General features: G+C 47.7%; 1 protein-coding gene across 1 annotated transcript; it reads left to right on the forward strand.

Annotated features, from left to right (window-relative positions):
* The first annotated feature begins 67 nt into the window (after positions 1–67).
* tex10 (testis expressed 10) lies at positions 68–16,155 on the forward strand. The gene is made up of 16 exons (XM_077013156.1): positions 68–210; positions 357–537; positions 925–1,448; positions 1,677–1,883; positions 2,110–2,356; positions 4,816–4,928; positions 5,278–5,537; positions 5,645–5,783; positions 5,963–6,132; positions 7,366–7,543; positions 10,855–10,943; positions 11,223–11,356; positions 13,821–13,901; positions 14,011–14,180; positions 15,133–15,343; positions 15,866–16,155. Exons 2-16 carry the CDS (start codon positions 361–363, stop codon positions 15,974–15,976), a joined length of 2,811 nt encoding a protein of 936 aa, XP_076869271.1. The 5' UTR covers positions 68–210; positions 357–360; the 3' UTR covers positions 15,977–16,155.
* Positions 16,156–16,958: the final 803 nt, after the last annotated feature.

Below are 16,958 nucleotides of genomic sequence, written 5' to 3' on the forward strand. Positions count from 1 at the left end.
AGTTTTATTTACAGCCTTCACTAATATTAGTAGTGTTAGTAAGATACAAATAAAATCCAATGGCAACTGAAACAAATTATTAGAAATTTACGCAGGCGCGTGTACAGCCGCTCAGATTACTCCACAAAGGACCCAAACGAGCGCTGGCCAACACATTTTACACAGTTGACGAAACTGAAATATTGTTGTTTATTCTGACATCAAACACACGTGAGTATGATATTTATGTGGCATTAACGTTAAAACGATCCACAATGGTCTAGATGCAGCTACGTGGATATGCAGACATAGATAATAAGCGCAAGGCGAGATGTTTCATGGCCCTCTTGTTCTGTATGATGGTTTTATTCCTGCAGAAACATGACCAAGAAGAGGAAAGGGCAGGAGGATTTCCGCAAGGTGAAGCTGAAGGTCGGCAAGAAGAAGCCCAGGCTTGAGAATGCCACGAATACCAGCTTCAAATCGAGAAGCATCCACTTACCGGAGCAGTTGAACCGGGACGGCGGGCCCACCACACACCGCCAGCTCACCATCAAGGTTCAGTTATATTGAATATATTGACATATATATACTGTACAGACACTATATATATATATATATATATATATATATATATATAATGTGTGTGTCTGTACAGTAACTAACTCCAGTATTTTAACATTCACTCAATTTGTTCTTACATTATTGCATTTTTGCTAAATATCTATTATTTTTAAATCAGTATTTTTAATTAACACATATGAGCCACCCTCACAGTGCACATAAAAAGAGGAATTTGTCAGAGACCCATTTAGATGTTGAACTGTGTGTGGTGTCGGTGTTGTAACTGTCTGTCTGCCCTCTGCGAGCCGGTGTAGGGGGGGGGAAATGGTGTTGTGAGGTGAATTTCAACACGCTGCTGTTGTCGTTCTCTCCGGTGTGCAGGACCTGCTGTCTCAGCTGCACCACTACAACAGCACCGTGAAGCAGGACGCGCTGCTGGGCCTTCGGGACCTGCTGGGCACGCACCCCTCCCTGGTGGAACAGCATGCGTCCGCCGTGCTGTCCGAGGTGGCGGCGCTCTTCACCGACCGGGACGGAGCCGTGCGGGGGGCCGCCACCCGCCTCCTGCGCTTCCTGGCCCAGTGCGTCCCGGCCGAGCACGTGGCCCCCTTTTTCCCCCTGCTCAGCGCACACCTCACGTGCGCCATGACGCACATAGCGGCGGGAATCCAGGAGGACTCCCTGAGGGTCCTGGACGTGCTGCTGGAGCACTACCCGGCCCTGCTGTCTCAGAGGCACACCGTGCTGCTGGCCAACTTCCTCGAGCTCATCTCGCAGAGGCGGATGGGCGGGGTCAGGGGCGGGGCCGGCGGAGACAAAGGGCCCGGGAAGACGAGCTACGCCCTGTCCGTTAGCACCAGCCGCTCAGTAACGGCACAGCAGTGGAGACTCACTGTCCTGCTCAGGTACTAATTCCCCTGGAGGCTTTTGAATGTTGTTGCTTTTTGGGCCCGTTTTGACCATGAATAATATGTATCAAGAAATGTTTTAATCAGTATTCAGGACCTTAATTAATATCTAGACACACTTTTCTATTGACGCATCTCGAACCTCTGACGTGACGACGCGTATCTGAGAAAATAACGTGCAGCCGTGTGCGTGAGACGAGTAACGTGAACGTTTCTGGTCTTCAGGCTGAGCCGGTTTTTACAGGCGGTGGTGGAGGAGAGGCCAGCGGATGAAGCAGCGGCCGCAGATGGGTTAAGCGTGTGGGCCGGGGAGAAGGGGGTGGTCACCCCCGTGGAGGTCAGCTGGGAGGACCACGCCTTCAGGCACGGGGCCGTCCGGGTGTTCGAGAACTCTGGGGCCAAGCCCACGCCGCACTCCACCTTTCGACTGAGGTAGGCTTAGATTATTTTGAGATGTTTGAGATGTTGAATTCTCAGTGTTCAGTGCCAGACTGCTATTTTATTGCATACGTTGGCCTGTCCTTCACTGGGTGTCCCATAGTGCTGTTGAGTAGAATCTGTTGTGTTTAGTTATTTCCTTATTTATTTACCTCTTCGTTTCAAGGGCTGTGATGTTTCACTGTTGGCTCGTAATGTGTGTGTGTGTGTGTGTGTGTAGGCCTGATTCAGAGCCTGGGGCTGGAGTTAGTGAGGAGCTGTGCACAGCAGAGACGGTGCAAGGCTTTGCGGAGACTCTAGTGCCCCTCCTTTTGGAGATATGGGTGGAGGCCATGGGCGGAGAGGGGGCGCCTAGCGACAGTGGTCACCTGCTCTCAGAGGAAGCCATGGCACTAATGTACCAGATCCTCACCATTCTGCAGTTACTACGGCGACTCGCCCCTCACAGGGATCAGCAAGACATGCTGGTAAACACACATAACACACACATGCACACTAACACTCAATACACACACACACATGCACACTAACACTCAATACATACACACATGCACACTAACACTCAATACATACACACATGCACACTAACACTCAATACATACACACATGCACACTAACACTCAATACATACACACATGCACACTAACACTCAATACATACACACATGCACACTAACACTCAATACATACACACATGCACACTAACACTCAATACATACACACATGCACACTAACACTCAATACATACACACATGCACACTAACACTCAATACATACACACATGCACACTAACACTCAATACACACGCACACTAACACTCAATACACACACACGCACACTAACACTCAATACACACACACGCACACTAACACTCAATACACACACACGCACACTAACACTCAATACGCACACTAACACTCAATACACACACACGCACACTAACACTCAATGCACACACGCACACTAACACTCAATGCACACACGCACACTAACACTCAATGCACACACGCACACTATCACTCAATGCACACACGCACACTAACACTCAATGCACACACGCACACTAACACTCAATGCACACACGCACACTAACACTCAATGCACACACGCACACTAACACTCAATGCACACACGCACACTAACACTCAATGCACACACACGCACACTAACACTCAATGCACACACACACGCACACTAACACTCAATGCACACGCACACTCAATGCACACACACACGCACACTAACACTCAATGCACACACACACGCACACTAACACTCAATACACACACACACGCACACTAACACTCAATACACACACACACGCACACTAACACTCAATACACACGCACACGCACACTAACACTCAATACACACGCACACGCACACTAACACTCAATACACACGCACACGCACACTAACACTCAATACACACGCACATGCACACTAACACTCAATACACACACACACTAACACTCAATGCACACACACACACACACACTAACACTCAATACACACACACACTAACACTCAATGCACACACACACACACACACTAACACTCAATGCACACACACACACACACCCTAACACTCAATGCACACACACACACACACCCTAACACTCAATATACACACACACACACACACCCTAACACTCAATATACACACACACACACACACCCTAACACTCAATATACACACACACACACACACCCTAACACTCAATATACACACACACACACACACACCCTAACACTCAATATACACACACACACACCCTAACACTCAATATACACACACACACACACACCCTAACACTCAATGCACACACACACACACCCTAACACTCAATGCACACACACACACACACACCCTAACACTCAATGCACACACACACACACACACCCTAACACTCAATATACACACACACACACACACCCTAACACTCAATATACACACACACACACACACCCTAACACTCAATATACACACACACACACCCTAACACTCAATATACACACACACATGCACACCCTAACACTCAATACACACATGCACACCCTAACACTCAATACACACATGCACACCCTAACACTCAATACACACATGCACACCCTAACACTCAATACACACATGCACACTAACACTCAATACACACATGCACACTAACACTCAATACACACATGCACACTAACACTCAATACACACACACACACACACCCTAACACTCAATATACACACACACACACACCCTAACACTCAATGCACACACACACGCACACACTAACACTCAATATATACACACACACACACGCACACACACACACACTAACACTCAATATACACACACACACAAATGCACACTAACACTCAATACACACACAAATGCACACTAACACTCAATGCACACACGCACACTAACACTCAATGCACACACGCACACTAACACTCAATGCACACACGCACACTAACACTCAATGCACACTAACACTCAATGCACACACACATGCACACTAACACTCAATACACACACACACACACACACATGCACACTAACACTCAATACACACACACACACACACATTAACACTTAATACACACACACACACACACATGCACACTAACACTCAATACACACACATGCACACTAACACTCAATACACACACACATGCACACTAACACTCAATACACACACACACAAGGACCACCAACACACACGTACCAATTCATCATTGCACTGCTAGAAGCTAAACCACTAGGTTGCACTAGTACACGTGAGAAAAATACAACATAGGCACACGTGTCCGATGTGAGACATACAGGCACATAGGTGAGCCGTTTGACACATAGGTACACGTGAGACATGACACACAAATGTGAGCGGTGGATTCACGTTGCACGTGTTGCTGTGGCACGTGGCCGTTGCAGGACGCGTGGTTTAGGAACTCCTACCTGAGTGAGTTCAAGCAGCACTTCATGAAGAACTTCCCCTACAGCCAGCAGGAGATCACCAGACCCAGGAAGAAGACGGACGGAAAGAGGTATGGCAGTGTGTGTGTGTGTGTGTGTGTGTGTTTTTCCTCTGTGAGCAGTGTTGATTCTGAGGACGTTCAAACGTTTACACAATACACTGGGAGACACCTTGTGTTCTGCATGAGAGCTTATAATTAAATAGTAATGATTAATACAGTAACAATATTTAATGTACTGCCGCCTGTGTTTGTTACAGAAGTGTTTTTCAGGGTTTGTGTTCACGTGTGCATCGGTGCGTCTGAGTGATGTAATAACAAGTGACGGTAGACGTGTTGTTTGGGTTGGTGTTTGTTCTAAATCACAATAGCAGGTCGTCGTGTGTTCCGCCAACGACGTGTGGAATCTCTCCTGTCGTAGGAACAGGCAGCAGGTGGTGGGCGGGGCTGTTGCCAGCGGCAGCGTGGAGCCATTGGCTCTGAACGTCATGTTGTGTCAGGTGATGGTGTCGCTCAGCCTGAGGGGGCGGGGCCACGTCACCGGGCAGGACGCCGACTGGCTCGGACCAATCAGAGCCTTCGTCACGGACACGCTGTCCAATGGGGGCAAGCTGGGCTCCAGGCAGCTGGCAGCGCTGCTGGAGGTGGTGTGGAGGATGATCGTCACCCAACACAGTCGAGGTCAGGGGTCACGTACGGGTCCTTAGCATCTGTAGATGGGCTTGGGCAGAGCTGGGTGTAAACGTGTGTGTGTGTGTGTGTGTGTGTGTGTGTGTGTGTGTGTTTAGTGGTAACTGAGGAGCTCCTGCAGGCTGTGTATATTCAGTACCAGCAGAGGAACCTGGGCCTGTCTGTCCGCACACTTTTACTGCGTTTCTTTAGTCAACTGTACATCCAGGAGCACCAGAGCCAGCCCCATATTGCCAGGTACACACACACACACACACACACACACACACACACACACACACACACACACACACACACACACAGAGTAAGCTTGCCTGCAGAAGTGAAAAAATCAGGCTGCATACAGCACCTCCCCTCCTCTCTCTCTCTCCCCCCCCCCCCCCCCCCCCTTCTCTCCCTCTCTGTCCGTATCTCAGGAGCAGGATGTTGGCGCGCTGGCTGGCCTCGGTACCGGTACAGTTAGCTCAGCTGGGTTGTCGGAACCCTCAGCTCTCCGCACAACTCCTGCAGACCATGCAGTCGGCCGCAGCCTGGGGCAATAAAGACCTGCTACGGAGCCTGCAGACACACGCATGCAGCATCTATGGTGATCACACACACACACACACACACACACACACACACACTCAAAGATCTGCTACGGAGCCTGCAGGTACACGCATGCAGCATCTATGGTGATCTCACACACACACACACACACACAGTTTATGTACACTGCATTAAACCTGCTCATCAGTGAGGAAGAATCTGAGACGCCAGAAATAGTCCTGGTGATGCCAGGAGACGCAGCCATATTCCTCCACCCACAGCTGCTCCAACGGGTGCAGAAAGAGCTCCACCCACCCTGGACCCACTACAGCAGCCTGTGGGGCTCTCAGCCTGGCTGGATACATGGACCACGAATAGTCAAACAAGAACATGGACTGTTTGTAACCTGGGCCACCCGAGGAGGATGAGTCTGGTTTCTCCTAACTGGGCGAGGGACTGTCCACTGTTGCCACTGGTTTACTCACTAGTAATCTGTACCAAACATTAGTAAAGTTGCTTTCTTTACAGTTCTGTACAGTACTGTAAAATCCGCTATATAAATTTATTTGACTCTACTTGGGACGCACCCATACCCAAACACTACACACATCACACACACACACTCAGAAGCCTGCTACAGAGCCTGCAGGCACCCTATGATGAAAAACTATGATGGTCTCTCACACACACACACACTACACATTCCACACTCATACATATTACCTTTTTCCTCTTTGTCTTTCTTTTGTTTTCCCTAGTCTAGCATATTGTCTCTCTCTTTCTCTCACATGCTCGTACATGTGTGTGTGTGTGTGTGTGTGCGTGTGTGTACACACACACACACATACACACTCTACTATCGGGCACAGAAACTGAACAAACAGTAAATTGCGAAGGGTAATTTGTGTGTTATGTCTTGTCAAAGCTGGCTGTCCACTACAATCTCCAGAAAAGGGGTTCTTGTGTGTGTGTGTGTGCGTGTGAGCGCGCGCGCTGGGTGATATAAGCTCTCCCGTTCCTCGTAGCCAGAACACAGCACCTCCTTTGTAAGCCAGAGTCCTGGTGACATCAGCAGAGTGCGTCAGCAGCTAATAATGTCTATCTGTGATCACTAACAGGGGGAGAGCACTCTCTCCACCACACACACACACACACACACACACACAGGTCCTCAACCCTTACTGTTCAGCTTGTCCCAAGTCGTACTTCTGTAAACCTGTCAGATGGGGGAGTTATTTTGCTTCTTTTCCTTTCCAGTTTGATTAAAAAGTGTGTGTGTGTGTGTGTGTAGATCCTCAGGAGGGCTGTATCGTGGTGCTACCAACCGAGCTCCAGCAGCAGCTGCTCCAGATCCTGTATTTCCTGCCTGCTCTCCCTGCTGATGTCCTGGCCTGCCTCAGCCAGGCCTGCAACACGGGGCGCGTGTCCGCTAGCCTGGCTACCGCGCTGATCCGCATCGTACACTTGAGGTACCGCACACACAACCACAGCATACACCCCAGAACTCTGGCTGGGCTTGAACTCTGGTCATTTTGTCCATGTGCCAGTGACCAGGCACTCCAGACGGCTCTAGACAGGTGTGCAAATCCGTGTTTGGAATGTGTCACAAGGAGCTGGCAGTCTAAAAGTTTAAGGGTTTAAAATAATCAAAATGTTTTGGCCAATTGGTGCTATGGAGCAGGATTGAATGCAGGCTGGTCCCCTCTCCACTAAACTCCGATTCACCTCCAAAGCTGCCAGTAGTATCATTATTCAGTTAGTGACTGACACAGATTTCACCTTTATATACACACACACACACACACACACACACGCTGCTTGGAAGTCGGGACCCCTACTGAACAGCTGCTTTGGTGAGCTCACTTTGACTAATGTCCAGTCACGTCGTTGTGCCTTCTGTTTCTCTCTGTGACTGTGGAAGCTTCTGGAAGGGCCGGTGTGTCTTTGACAGGTTAGCTGAGGCTAACTTCATTGGGTTGTAGTCACACCCACCATGAAGTGCCGTGGTGGGTCAGGTCGGTCACTCAATCCCCGGTCTGGCAGGAATGTGTAGACTGTGATGATGTGTTTTTAGATTTATTTTTTGATAGGTTATGCTTGTGTGCAGTTATCTGCACATCAAGTGCAGTGAATGACTAACCGAATTCTGTGAAGTCACACTGTAGGCCTCGTGTGTGTGTGTGTGTGTGTGTGTGTGTGTGTGTGTGTGTGTGTGTGTGTGTGTGTGTGTGTGTGTGTGTGTGTGTGTGAGAGAGAGAATGGAAAGACAGACAGCATCTGTGTGACATGGTGTGACCCTACTGTGTTTTATAGACACTTGCCTAAAGCTACTCTTTTATTTGTGGTTTTCCTTCAAATCCTAATGGGACCTCTGTCTGTGAACACTGTGTGTGTGTGTGTGTGTGTGTGTGTGTGTGTGTGTGTGTGTGTGTGTGTGTGTGTGTGAGAGAGAGAGAGAGAACTACACACACTTCAGTTCCTTTGGGTTCTCTATTTACCCAGCAGGAGGAAAATAGAGTCCAGGTATAGAAGAGGGCACCAGAGGTAGCCTTCCAACTAGCCAGTAGGGGGCAGTATTGCACTTTTCAGAACACCTAGTGTCATTGTTCTCTGCCCTGCTCAGTGATCACCACTTTACAGAACTAAAATAAGCTTTAATGAAAGGCACTCCACGCCAGGCTCAGAATCACACATCAGTGGCTTTGGTGTTTTTACATGGTGTGTTTGTTGGTATATTAGATATATATAATTGGTGTATTAGTTAGGCATACATATATAATAATATATTGATTATATTTGGTATATTGGTTATATATATTTGTTTTATATTTGCTATATTGGGTATATTCATATTTGGTATATTGGGTATATATTCGTTTATCTTTGGTAAGGAATATTTAAGTGTAATTAAATCAGATCAGAGCTGAAAATGACTGTCAGGGAATTTGCCTTCACATTGCAGATGAGTATCTATATGGTGATGACTGGTCATATTCAGACACCTGTTTGTCATCATGCTTTATAGAAACCACTTAAATGTTTTAAATGTAATTTATGTAAATTAATTAATGTAAACACATACATTTTTTAAAAGAACTCAGAATTTGAAGTACGTAGATATTTATACTGAAAGCTTACTTTTAATTGCTTTGCCAGTTTTACTGCACTTGGAGGGCTGTATAAAACACTGGGCTTCTGATATGAAGAAAACGCTCAAGTTCCCCACTAAAGTGTAACTCGCAGGGTCCACCTTTATGTGCTAGTGACGTCCCATGGACCTGGTCCAACAGGTCCTTCTAGAGGTCCTGCTGTCCCGTACTCTTACGGGAAGCCCTGCCGCTGTCTTAATGATCCGTCCTCTGTCCTGTCCTGTCCGTAGTCCAACAGCAGTTTCAGCTAGAACGAGGTACAGGAGGTTCCACACGGTGCAGTTTGCATCTGCTCACACGCAACGTCCAACCCCGACTAGGTCAAAGGGCCACGGCACCAGAATATCGCATTGTCCACAGGCCAGTGTTCAGATGTCACATTTCCTGTTAAATATTTCAGCTCCTTAGCCACTTCCAGCAGGTGCTGGTTGCGGAGAGTGTGTGCGAGTGTGTGTGTGTGTGTTTGGGGGGGGGGGGGGGGGGGGGGGGGGTTTCGGGCCAGCGTCTTCGCTACAGTGATTACAGTCCGTCTTGGTAACCGGGCCAACTTAAGCCTCATTAGTTCTGCTTGAATAATAAGAGAGGAGGGGAGTCCGTTAGCACCGGCACCGTGGGAGGCAGGTGCTGCCGTCTGGACTTGCCGTGAGCGGACTTCCTCAAGTTCAGAACTGCGCCCACACACGCAAATATTTGCACGTGCTTCTATAAGTTGAATGAATTATAACAAATGGACAGATTTAAAACCAGGTCCTGTAATGCAAAATGAGTTTGCAGAGGTGTGTGTGTGTGTGTGTGTGTGTGTGTGTGTGTGTGTGTGTGTGCGCGCGAGGGTGGCGAAGTGAAGGAAAGAATTAAGGCGTCATTTAGTGATTGATAAATGGAGGCCATTATCTGTGTGCATTCTTCGGTTCTTTGGATGACTGGATGAGCGTGTGTGTGAGACTGATGAATTATAAGTGCACCTACTGTACGTACGTGCGTGCGTACGCATAAGCGGGCCTTTATGTTCCCGTGATGGCTGATGGGATATCGGCCAGTCTGATAGTGTTGTCTGAACCCGACACAGGCTCCGTCCAATCACAAGAGCAGCAGATAAATGATTGGTCCGACGCTCACCCACCTCCACAAGTCATGAATGATGTGGTTTGCGGGGGGCGGAGCCCTGATGACAATTGCCGGATTGTTTCAGCTCACCTACCTCACGTGTGTGCGGTCACACGAGAGCGCGTGACCCGACCCGACTACGCCGCCCCCCCCCCCCCCCGTGACACTGGGACCCGGGCCACTTCGCACACCCTCCGCCCGTCGGCGGTCTCCGTGGTTACACTCGCCTGGGGCGCTCCAGGTATGGTACGGGTTTGAGCGTCCCGGGTGCGCGTGGTGGGCAGTGGGCTGTGAGTGCTGGTATATTAAGTCTGAGCGGTTCAGTGTGGTAGGAGATTTCAGAGGAAACGGAGGAGCTCAGATGTCTGGTATTTTTAGACTGACATTCTCAGTACACACGCTCACACATGGGTACAGTGTAGCACACTGTAATGGGAGACCTCCTCTGTGCTGGACCACTGCACACTGATTGTGTGTGTGTGTGTGTGTGTGTGTGTGTGTGTGTGTGTGTGTGTGGTCCTCCATAGGTCTCCTCTAAGTGGCTGGTCGAGCAGTTCCCATGATGTGCCGGTGCGAGACGTGGATTACCTTAGTTTCCTCTTCTCCACTCTGACAGGTACACACACACACACACACTCACACACACAGATATTGCAGGGAGCCTCTTGGCAACCATTTCAATGACAACGGTGCCAAAAACTCAATTAAGAAACAAACTTCAGTGCACGCACACACACACTTGATTAAATTCAACCAGTTTTAAATACTGTGAATAACCACCTGAATCCTTTTCTCTGTTTCACTTTTTTCCTCTTTCACCTGGGCCCCTCCTTCAATCTCTCTCCTGCTTTTATCCCTCCCTCCCTCCCTCCCTCTCTCCCTCCCCCTGGGTCAGGTTTCTCCTCTGAAGGCCTGAGGGTGCTGCAGCAGGCTGATGATGGGAGCCTGCTGCCTGCCTCGTCTCTCGCCCCGCTCAGTGTGTTCCCCACGCCACTGGAGCAATTCACACACCACTGGGATGTGGTTGAGGTGAGATGAGGCCTAGCACGCTCTCTCTCTCTCTTTCTCTCTCCCCCCTCCCTCTCTCTCTCTCTCCCTGTCGTTTTGGTCTGTCATTCTCTTCCTTGACATTAAAGCTCTCACGGTTGTTGACCTCTCACCCCTGGTAATTACCTCAACCGCCCAAGGACTGGCACTCTCCGCCCGAGTGTCACACCGTTTCAGTTCCCCCTGAAGAGGCCCGCGATGCGAGGGGGGGAAGGTTTATCGCGTCGCACCGGTGTAGGTTGGCTCCCTGTTTCAATAAGGGCTGGTTATCGCGCTGCTGGCGGCTAAGGCGAAATGCTAATGCCAGCCGGCAGACACCATCACCACCTGACATTTTACACAGAAATTAAAACCTAACAAAACGCTGCCCTCCAGCTATGGCATCTCCCTCGACCCCCCCCCCCCCACCTCGCTCTCACACGGACACTCGCGTGTACAAGCGGCGCTTGCTAATTTCTCTGTACAATTATGCCCAGACTTTCATTTCTGTGTCCGAGTCAATCAGCACCCGTGTGCACATCAGGATGGCTGGTATTGCCATGGAGATAATAATGAGGGATGACAGGAGAGAAGATGCCAACAGGTGAGACTGACGGGGAATAATGGGCCTTAATGAGCGAGAATCTCATCCTACACACACACACACACACACACACACACAGAGTACACTTCTAATATCAAGGCCAGACTTTAATTGGAGTTTTTATTTCTTATCTATCCTCTCTGGAAACATTTAAGCTAAACTTTCCAGGAAGCTGCATCTGTAACTCAAGGAGACGTAATAAAAACCACAATACTATGCGGCGTCTACTTTTTGCTCATTTCAAAGAATAGTTTTACAAAGTCACACGGAGCACAGAATCCTGGCAAATTCTTCCATCTGTGGCCTGTGACCTCTGACCCGGGTGAGGTCGGCCAGTGATCTTGCAGCAGTGCTCTTTGTTATGGTCTGAATCATGAAACACCTCCTGTAGAGGGCGCTCTTGTGACTGGGCCTGCAGGCCTCGCTATCAGGCCTCTAAGGGAGGGAGACGCACTGTTGCCCAGTCAGATGTCATGGTGAAACCGGGCCAGCACGTGATACGTGTGCGATCGTATTATTCAATTCCTAATTATAGTTAAAACAAATAATTAAAAACGGTCAAATCAAAACAATTGGCCATCAACTAGCCAGGGAGTAGTATATTTTATTTATGAGTAACTACACTGAACACCGTTGAATCTGAACAGAGTAGACAAAACTCTTCACTTTACACTGTTTCTCTGGTCTAATTAGGAGGTAATTGGGTTTAAAAATAGCCAACACGCATTTGCACATGCGTGTGTGTGTGTGTGTGTGTGCGCACATACACTGCTGGGGGTCCACTCCTTTATTGCCAATCAGGCGTATCTAATCTAGAGTGTGTATTGTGTGTTTAACATGGTTAGTTTGATTAATGGCTGATAATAACCTTCTCTGAATGACATTCCCATCTGCCTTCATGTGTTTAATCCAATCCTCTCTAATGCTATTAGCACTATTTGATTTCACACATACACATACGCACTTATTTGTTTGTGCTCATAAAATATCAGTCGAGAGAGACAGCCTGTCGCTAATCTGTCCACTGCCAACTTCCATTACAACAAACTGGGATCAGCGACTAGGTAACCCTCTCAGCTCGGATCGGGGGGCGTAGATGGTCTTTTGTTCTCTGAAGGCCTTTGTCAAAGGTTTCGGCTTTGTCAGACTGGAGATGTGTGTACAGTCAGCACGGTGTAGTTCTGTGGACGGTGCACACCTGCTATTACACGCCCTCTTTCGGAAAGGAACCTTGTGTGTGCATTATTTAAATGAATTAAAGAATCGATGAATAAAACGTGAAATCAGTGCATAGATGAAACACACCAGCGAGTAAACGTCACTAGAGTTAAATGCACAAGATTCTGCATAAGAGTTCAAAAGGTGGATGTAAGAATGAACGGAGCGTGTTCACTCTCCTCGTTCTGACATTAGGTGATCTTTATCTCTTACCACAGGGTCTGATGGTGTAGCTGGTGTGCAGCATTAGTGTGGGATCATTAGTTATTTGTTTATTTTACGGTCCACGTCTGGGAGATCCTGCTGGGAGATGTCTGCTCTTGGCCAATGATTTTGCTGTTGACAATTTTACAATTTGCTATTTTGCTACTTGACAATGTTATTAAGTCTTTATTAAGAACTTTTATTAAGTTCTTACGGAAAGTGTTTTTGTTGCACACATTTTTAATGCGAAATTCCAGATTTCTGCTAATTAGATGTTTGCACATGCAAGCTCGGCAAGGATGAAATATTGGAGAGTTCCACAAGATAAAATGTGCACTGTAAAATAAAAACCAAATACCAATGAAAATTTATTTTGTGAGCATGGTTGCTTTGATCTCCTCATAGTAATTCAGAGAACGTTTGTCCTGTTTATTCTTCTAGGAGGTATGTCACTGTTTGGAGACGTTAGGCTCCAGAGCACAGTGTTTCGAAATACTACAAAACGGCATCATCAAAAACCTTGTGAGTAAAACCGTATATGACAGATTGCTAATGTGATGTCATGATGTTTGAAATGTTCCAAACGATTTTTATTTAGACTTCAGATGACTAACTGGTTATGTGTGTGTAGTGTGGGCTGGTGGTGCTGCCAGACTGTGTGTGTGCCGCGATGCTGAGGTGTGTCCCCCGCTTGCTGGATGTCAACTTCCTGCCCAGCGACCCCCTCCTCCACTTCCTGTCTGACTGCTCACTGAGCATGCTCAGTCTTCTGCTGCAGCTGGAGCAGAGCGCCCGCAAGAGGTTCCACTTCCGCCCACGTACATCCAGACATGTGACTCAGACCTTACACTCCGTAATGATCAACTTAATGAGCCACTATTAGTAATGGTTTTGTAGCAGAAATGTGTGTGTGTATGTGTATATATATATATATATATATATATATATATATATATATATATAAAATAGTATACGACTCACTATAGAGTTGATGAAACTCTAATTTAGACGATTATATATAGCTAGTTACCTACAGTAACTAGCTATAATAATTACTGTAGCTAGCTACAGGTAGCTAGTAATGGTAAACTATGTCAGCTAAGTAGAGCTGTAAGTAGAGCTAGCTACAGGTAGCTAGTGATGGTAAACTATGTCAGCCAAGTAGAGCTGTAAGTAGAGCTAGCTACAGGTAGCTAGTAATGGTAAACTATGTCAGCTAAGTAGAGCTGTAAGTCAGGGTTGCCAGCTCTCACGCATTTGACCGTTTTCACACGCTCTCACGCCAAACTTCCGATATCTCACGCCGAAAAAAAATATCCAGTTTATTTACCTCAGATCCACATATATGATTCAATACGTTACTAGTTCGCTAGCTCTGGCGCCATCCACGGTGATATAACACTGAACTGTGTCCATTTTACCCCCCCCCCCCCCCCCCCCCCCCCCCCCCCCCCCCCCCCCCCCCCCCCCCCCCCCCCCCCCCCCCCCCCCCCCCCCCCCCCGCTCAACAAAATACACTCGCCACCAGCTCCAGGTTAAAATCTCACTCCAAGCGAACGTCAAAAGTTGGCAACCCTGTGTAAGTAGAGCTAGCTACAGGTAGCTAGTGATGGTAAACTATGCCAGCTAGGTAGAGCCGTAATGCAATAAGATGTGTGGCACCTCGTTGACATTGTCAGCATTATTAAAGGCTTTTTATACGATTTGATGTCGAGTTTCTTTTATTCTTCCTAAGTTGTTGTGTTGTGTGCAGGGACGCGGTTTGGGAAGCGTGTTTTGCCGCGCTAAGCACGGTACCGCGGTTGCTGCGGCTAGTGTTGCAGTCTCTCCGTGTGTGTGACCTGTGCGAGGAAGAGCTCCCCCTGCTGGCTCAGATCCTGTCACTGCTTCTTCAGCACACGCAGCTGCGCAACCACATGGCCGCCAACACCGCCCTGCTACAGACCATCATACAGGACCTGACGGTAGGCCACACACACACACACACACACACACACACACACACTTTCGCCTAGTTTATGTCCACAGCATCTACGGCCCTTTTTACAGTCACTATGACTTCTTGCAGTGGTACTGTTAGTACAGGTAAGAGGCCTTTATTCTAAATTCACTTACAACATCCACTTACATTTGTCCTGACTGGCCACCCTTTATTGTACCCCATTCGTAAAACGTTCGAAACGCCCGAACGCTATGTAATTGGGCGGGGCTTAACTGCAATAGGCCGAATAGGCAAAAATATTTAAATGAGTGTTCTTGTGACAACAGAGAAATGTGATTTCAAGATGGGATGTTTTTCTAATCTAAAGTTCGGGATATGGACTGGAGGAGGGGTGTGTTTTGAAACAGTATGCATTACTGTTAATCCTTTATTTCGATGAAGTGCGAAATTCAGTTTTCTATGATGCAGCCCTTTAACATTTATGCTGTTATTGTTACAGTATTAATGTTGTGTGTGTGTGTGTGTGTGTGTGTGTGTGTTGCAGCGCTTCTATGGCGGAGAGACTCGGGAGCAGTGGCTAACCGACCTGCTGTACTGCTACAGCGTGACGCTGTCTGGTCACCGTGCCAACATGGCCGTCAGGGACATCTACTAGTCTAAGACGTTCAAGAATTCATTGCGTTTTTCTCGCGCTTTCTTTTCATGTCAACATGTTTTTTGTTTTTATAATATAAAATGAAAAAATTAATCTGTTGTGATAATTACTTAATCACTGTGCTCCAGGTTTCTTTCATTTTGCTTTATTAACAAAATAATAAAAATGTGTTTACACAGGCGGGTTATAGTAATACACATGGAAGGTGCTAATGACGTCTGCGTAGCAACCGCTCGACAACCAACCTTTCATCAGTTTTCCGTTAATGATCCTCAGAAGTCTTCGAACTATAAAATGACAGTAAAAATTTGGTAATTGCTTACAGGGTGCTCCCGTGAACAGAGGCTAGCTTTTTTTAACAACCAAAAGAAGCAGTCGGAACTATTCCAAGATCGATAAGGGAGGGCCTGTGGCGTATGCTAGTGTGCCGCGGGGGATGGGTGATTAGCGGGGAATGCGCCCCGTGTCCGTAGCACCCCGAGAGCCTTTCAGCTACTCGCTTCTCTGCCCGAGCCCAAAAGCACCAAATCGTGCCGACAGCGGCAACCGTAACCGTGCTGCTGAAGTTCTCATCCCACCCCCATTATCCCATCCATCATCATCAGAACACGCGAGCCGGACAAACAACACGGAAGAACTAACACTTCTAGAATAAATAGAATTTTAAAAAAGCAAATGAGCATAGCTGCGGTACAAATTAAATATGTAAGGGTAAACGGGTTTGGCAAAGATGAGAGCAGTTGGTCTGACACATCAAACAGGCTGCCTGGAGTTTAAAATAACACGGAAACGGCGACACCGCAGACAGGCCGGGCCTACCCGCGCATTCACTCGAAGTCAGCGTGATTTTCCACTTTCCACACACGCAACTTGTCATCACTTTGCTTGTGTTAAGCATATGCAGGTGGTCTTGTTATGTCAGGTGTATGTCACCCGTACGACAGGCGTATAACCTGCCGATGACAGGATGAAAGGTTATCTC

The sequence above is a fragment of the Brachyhypopomus gauderio genome, chromosome 7 (genome assembly GCF_052324685.1).
Source record: "Brachyhypopomus gauderio isolate BG-103 chromosome 7, BGAUD_0.2, whole genome shotgun sequence".
NCBI classification, from domain to species: Eukaryota; Metazoa; Chordata; class Actinopteri; order Gymnotiformes; family Hypopomidae; genus Brachyhypopomus; species Brachyhypopomus gauderio.

What these genes read in the sequence shown, in the direction of transcription:
- tex10 (XM_077013156.1), top strand. Translation starts at nt 361, where the DNA reads ATGACCAAGAAGAGGAAAGGGCAGGAGGATTTCCGCAAGGTGAAGCTG. An exon ending in ACGGCATCATCAAAAACCTT is followed by an intron (nt 13,902 to 14,010) that starts GTGAGTAAAACC and finishes ATGTGTGTGTAG; the next exon opens with TGTGGGCTGGTGGTGCTGCC. An exon ending in CCATCATACAGGACCTGACG is followed by an intron (nt 15,344 to 15,865) that starts GTAGGCCACACA and finishes TGTGTGTTGCAG; the next exon opens with CGCTTCTATGGCGGAGAGAC.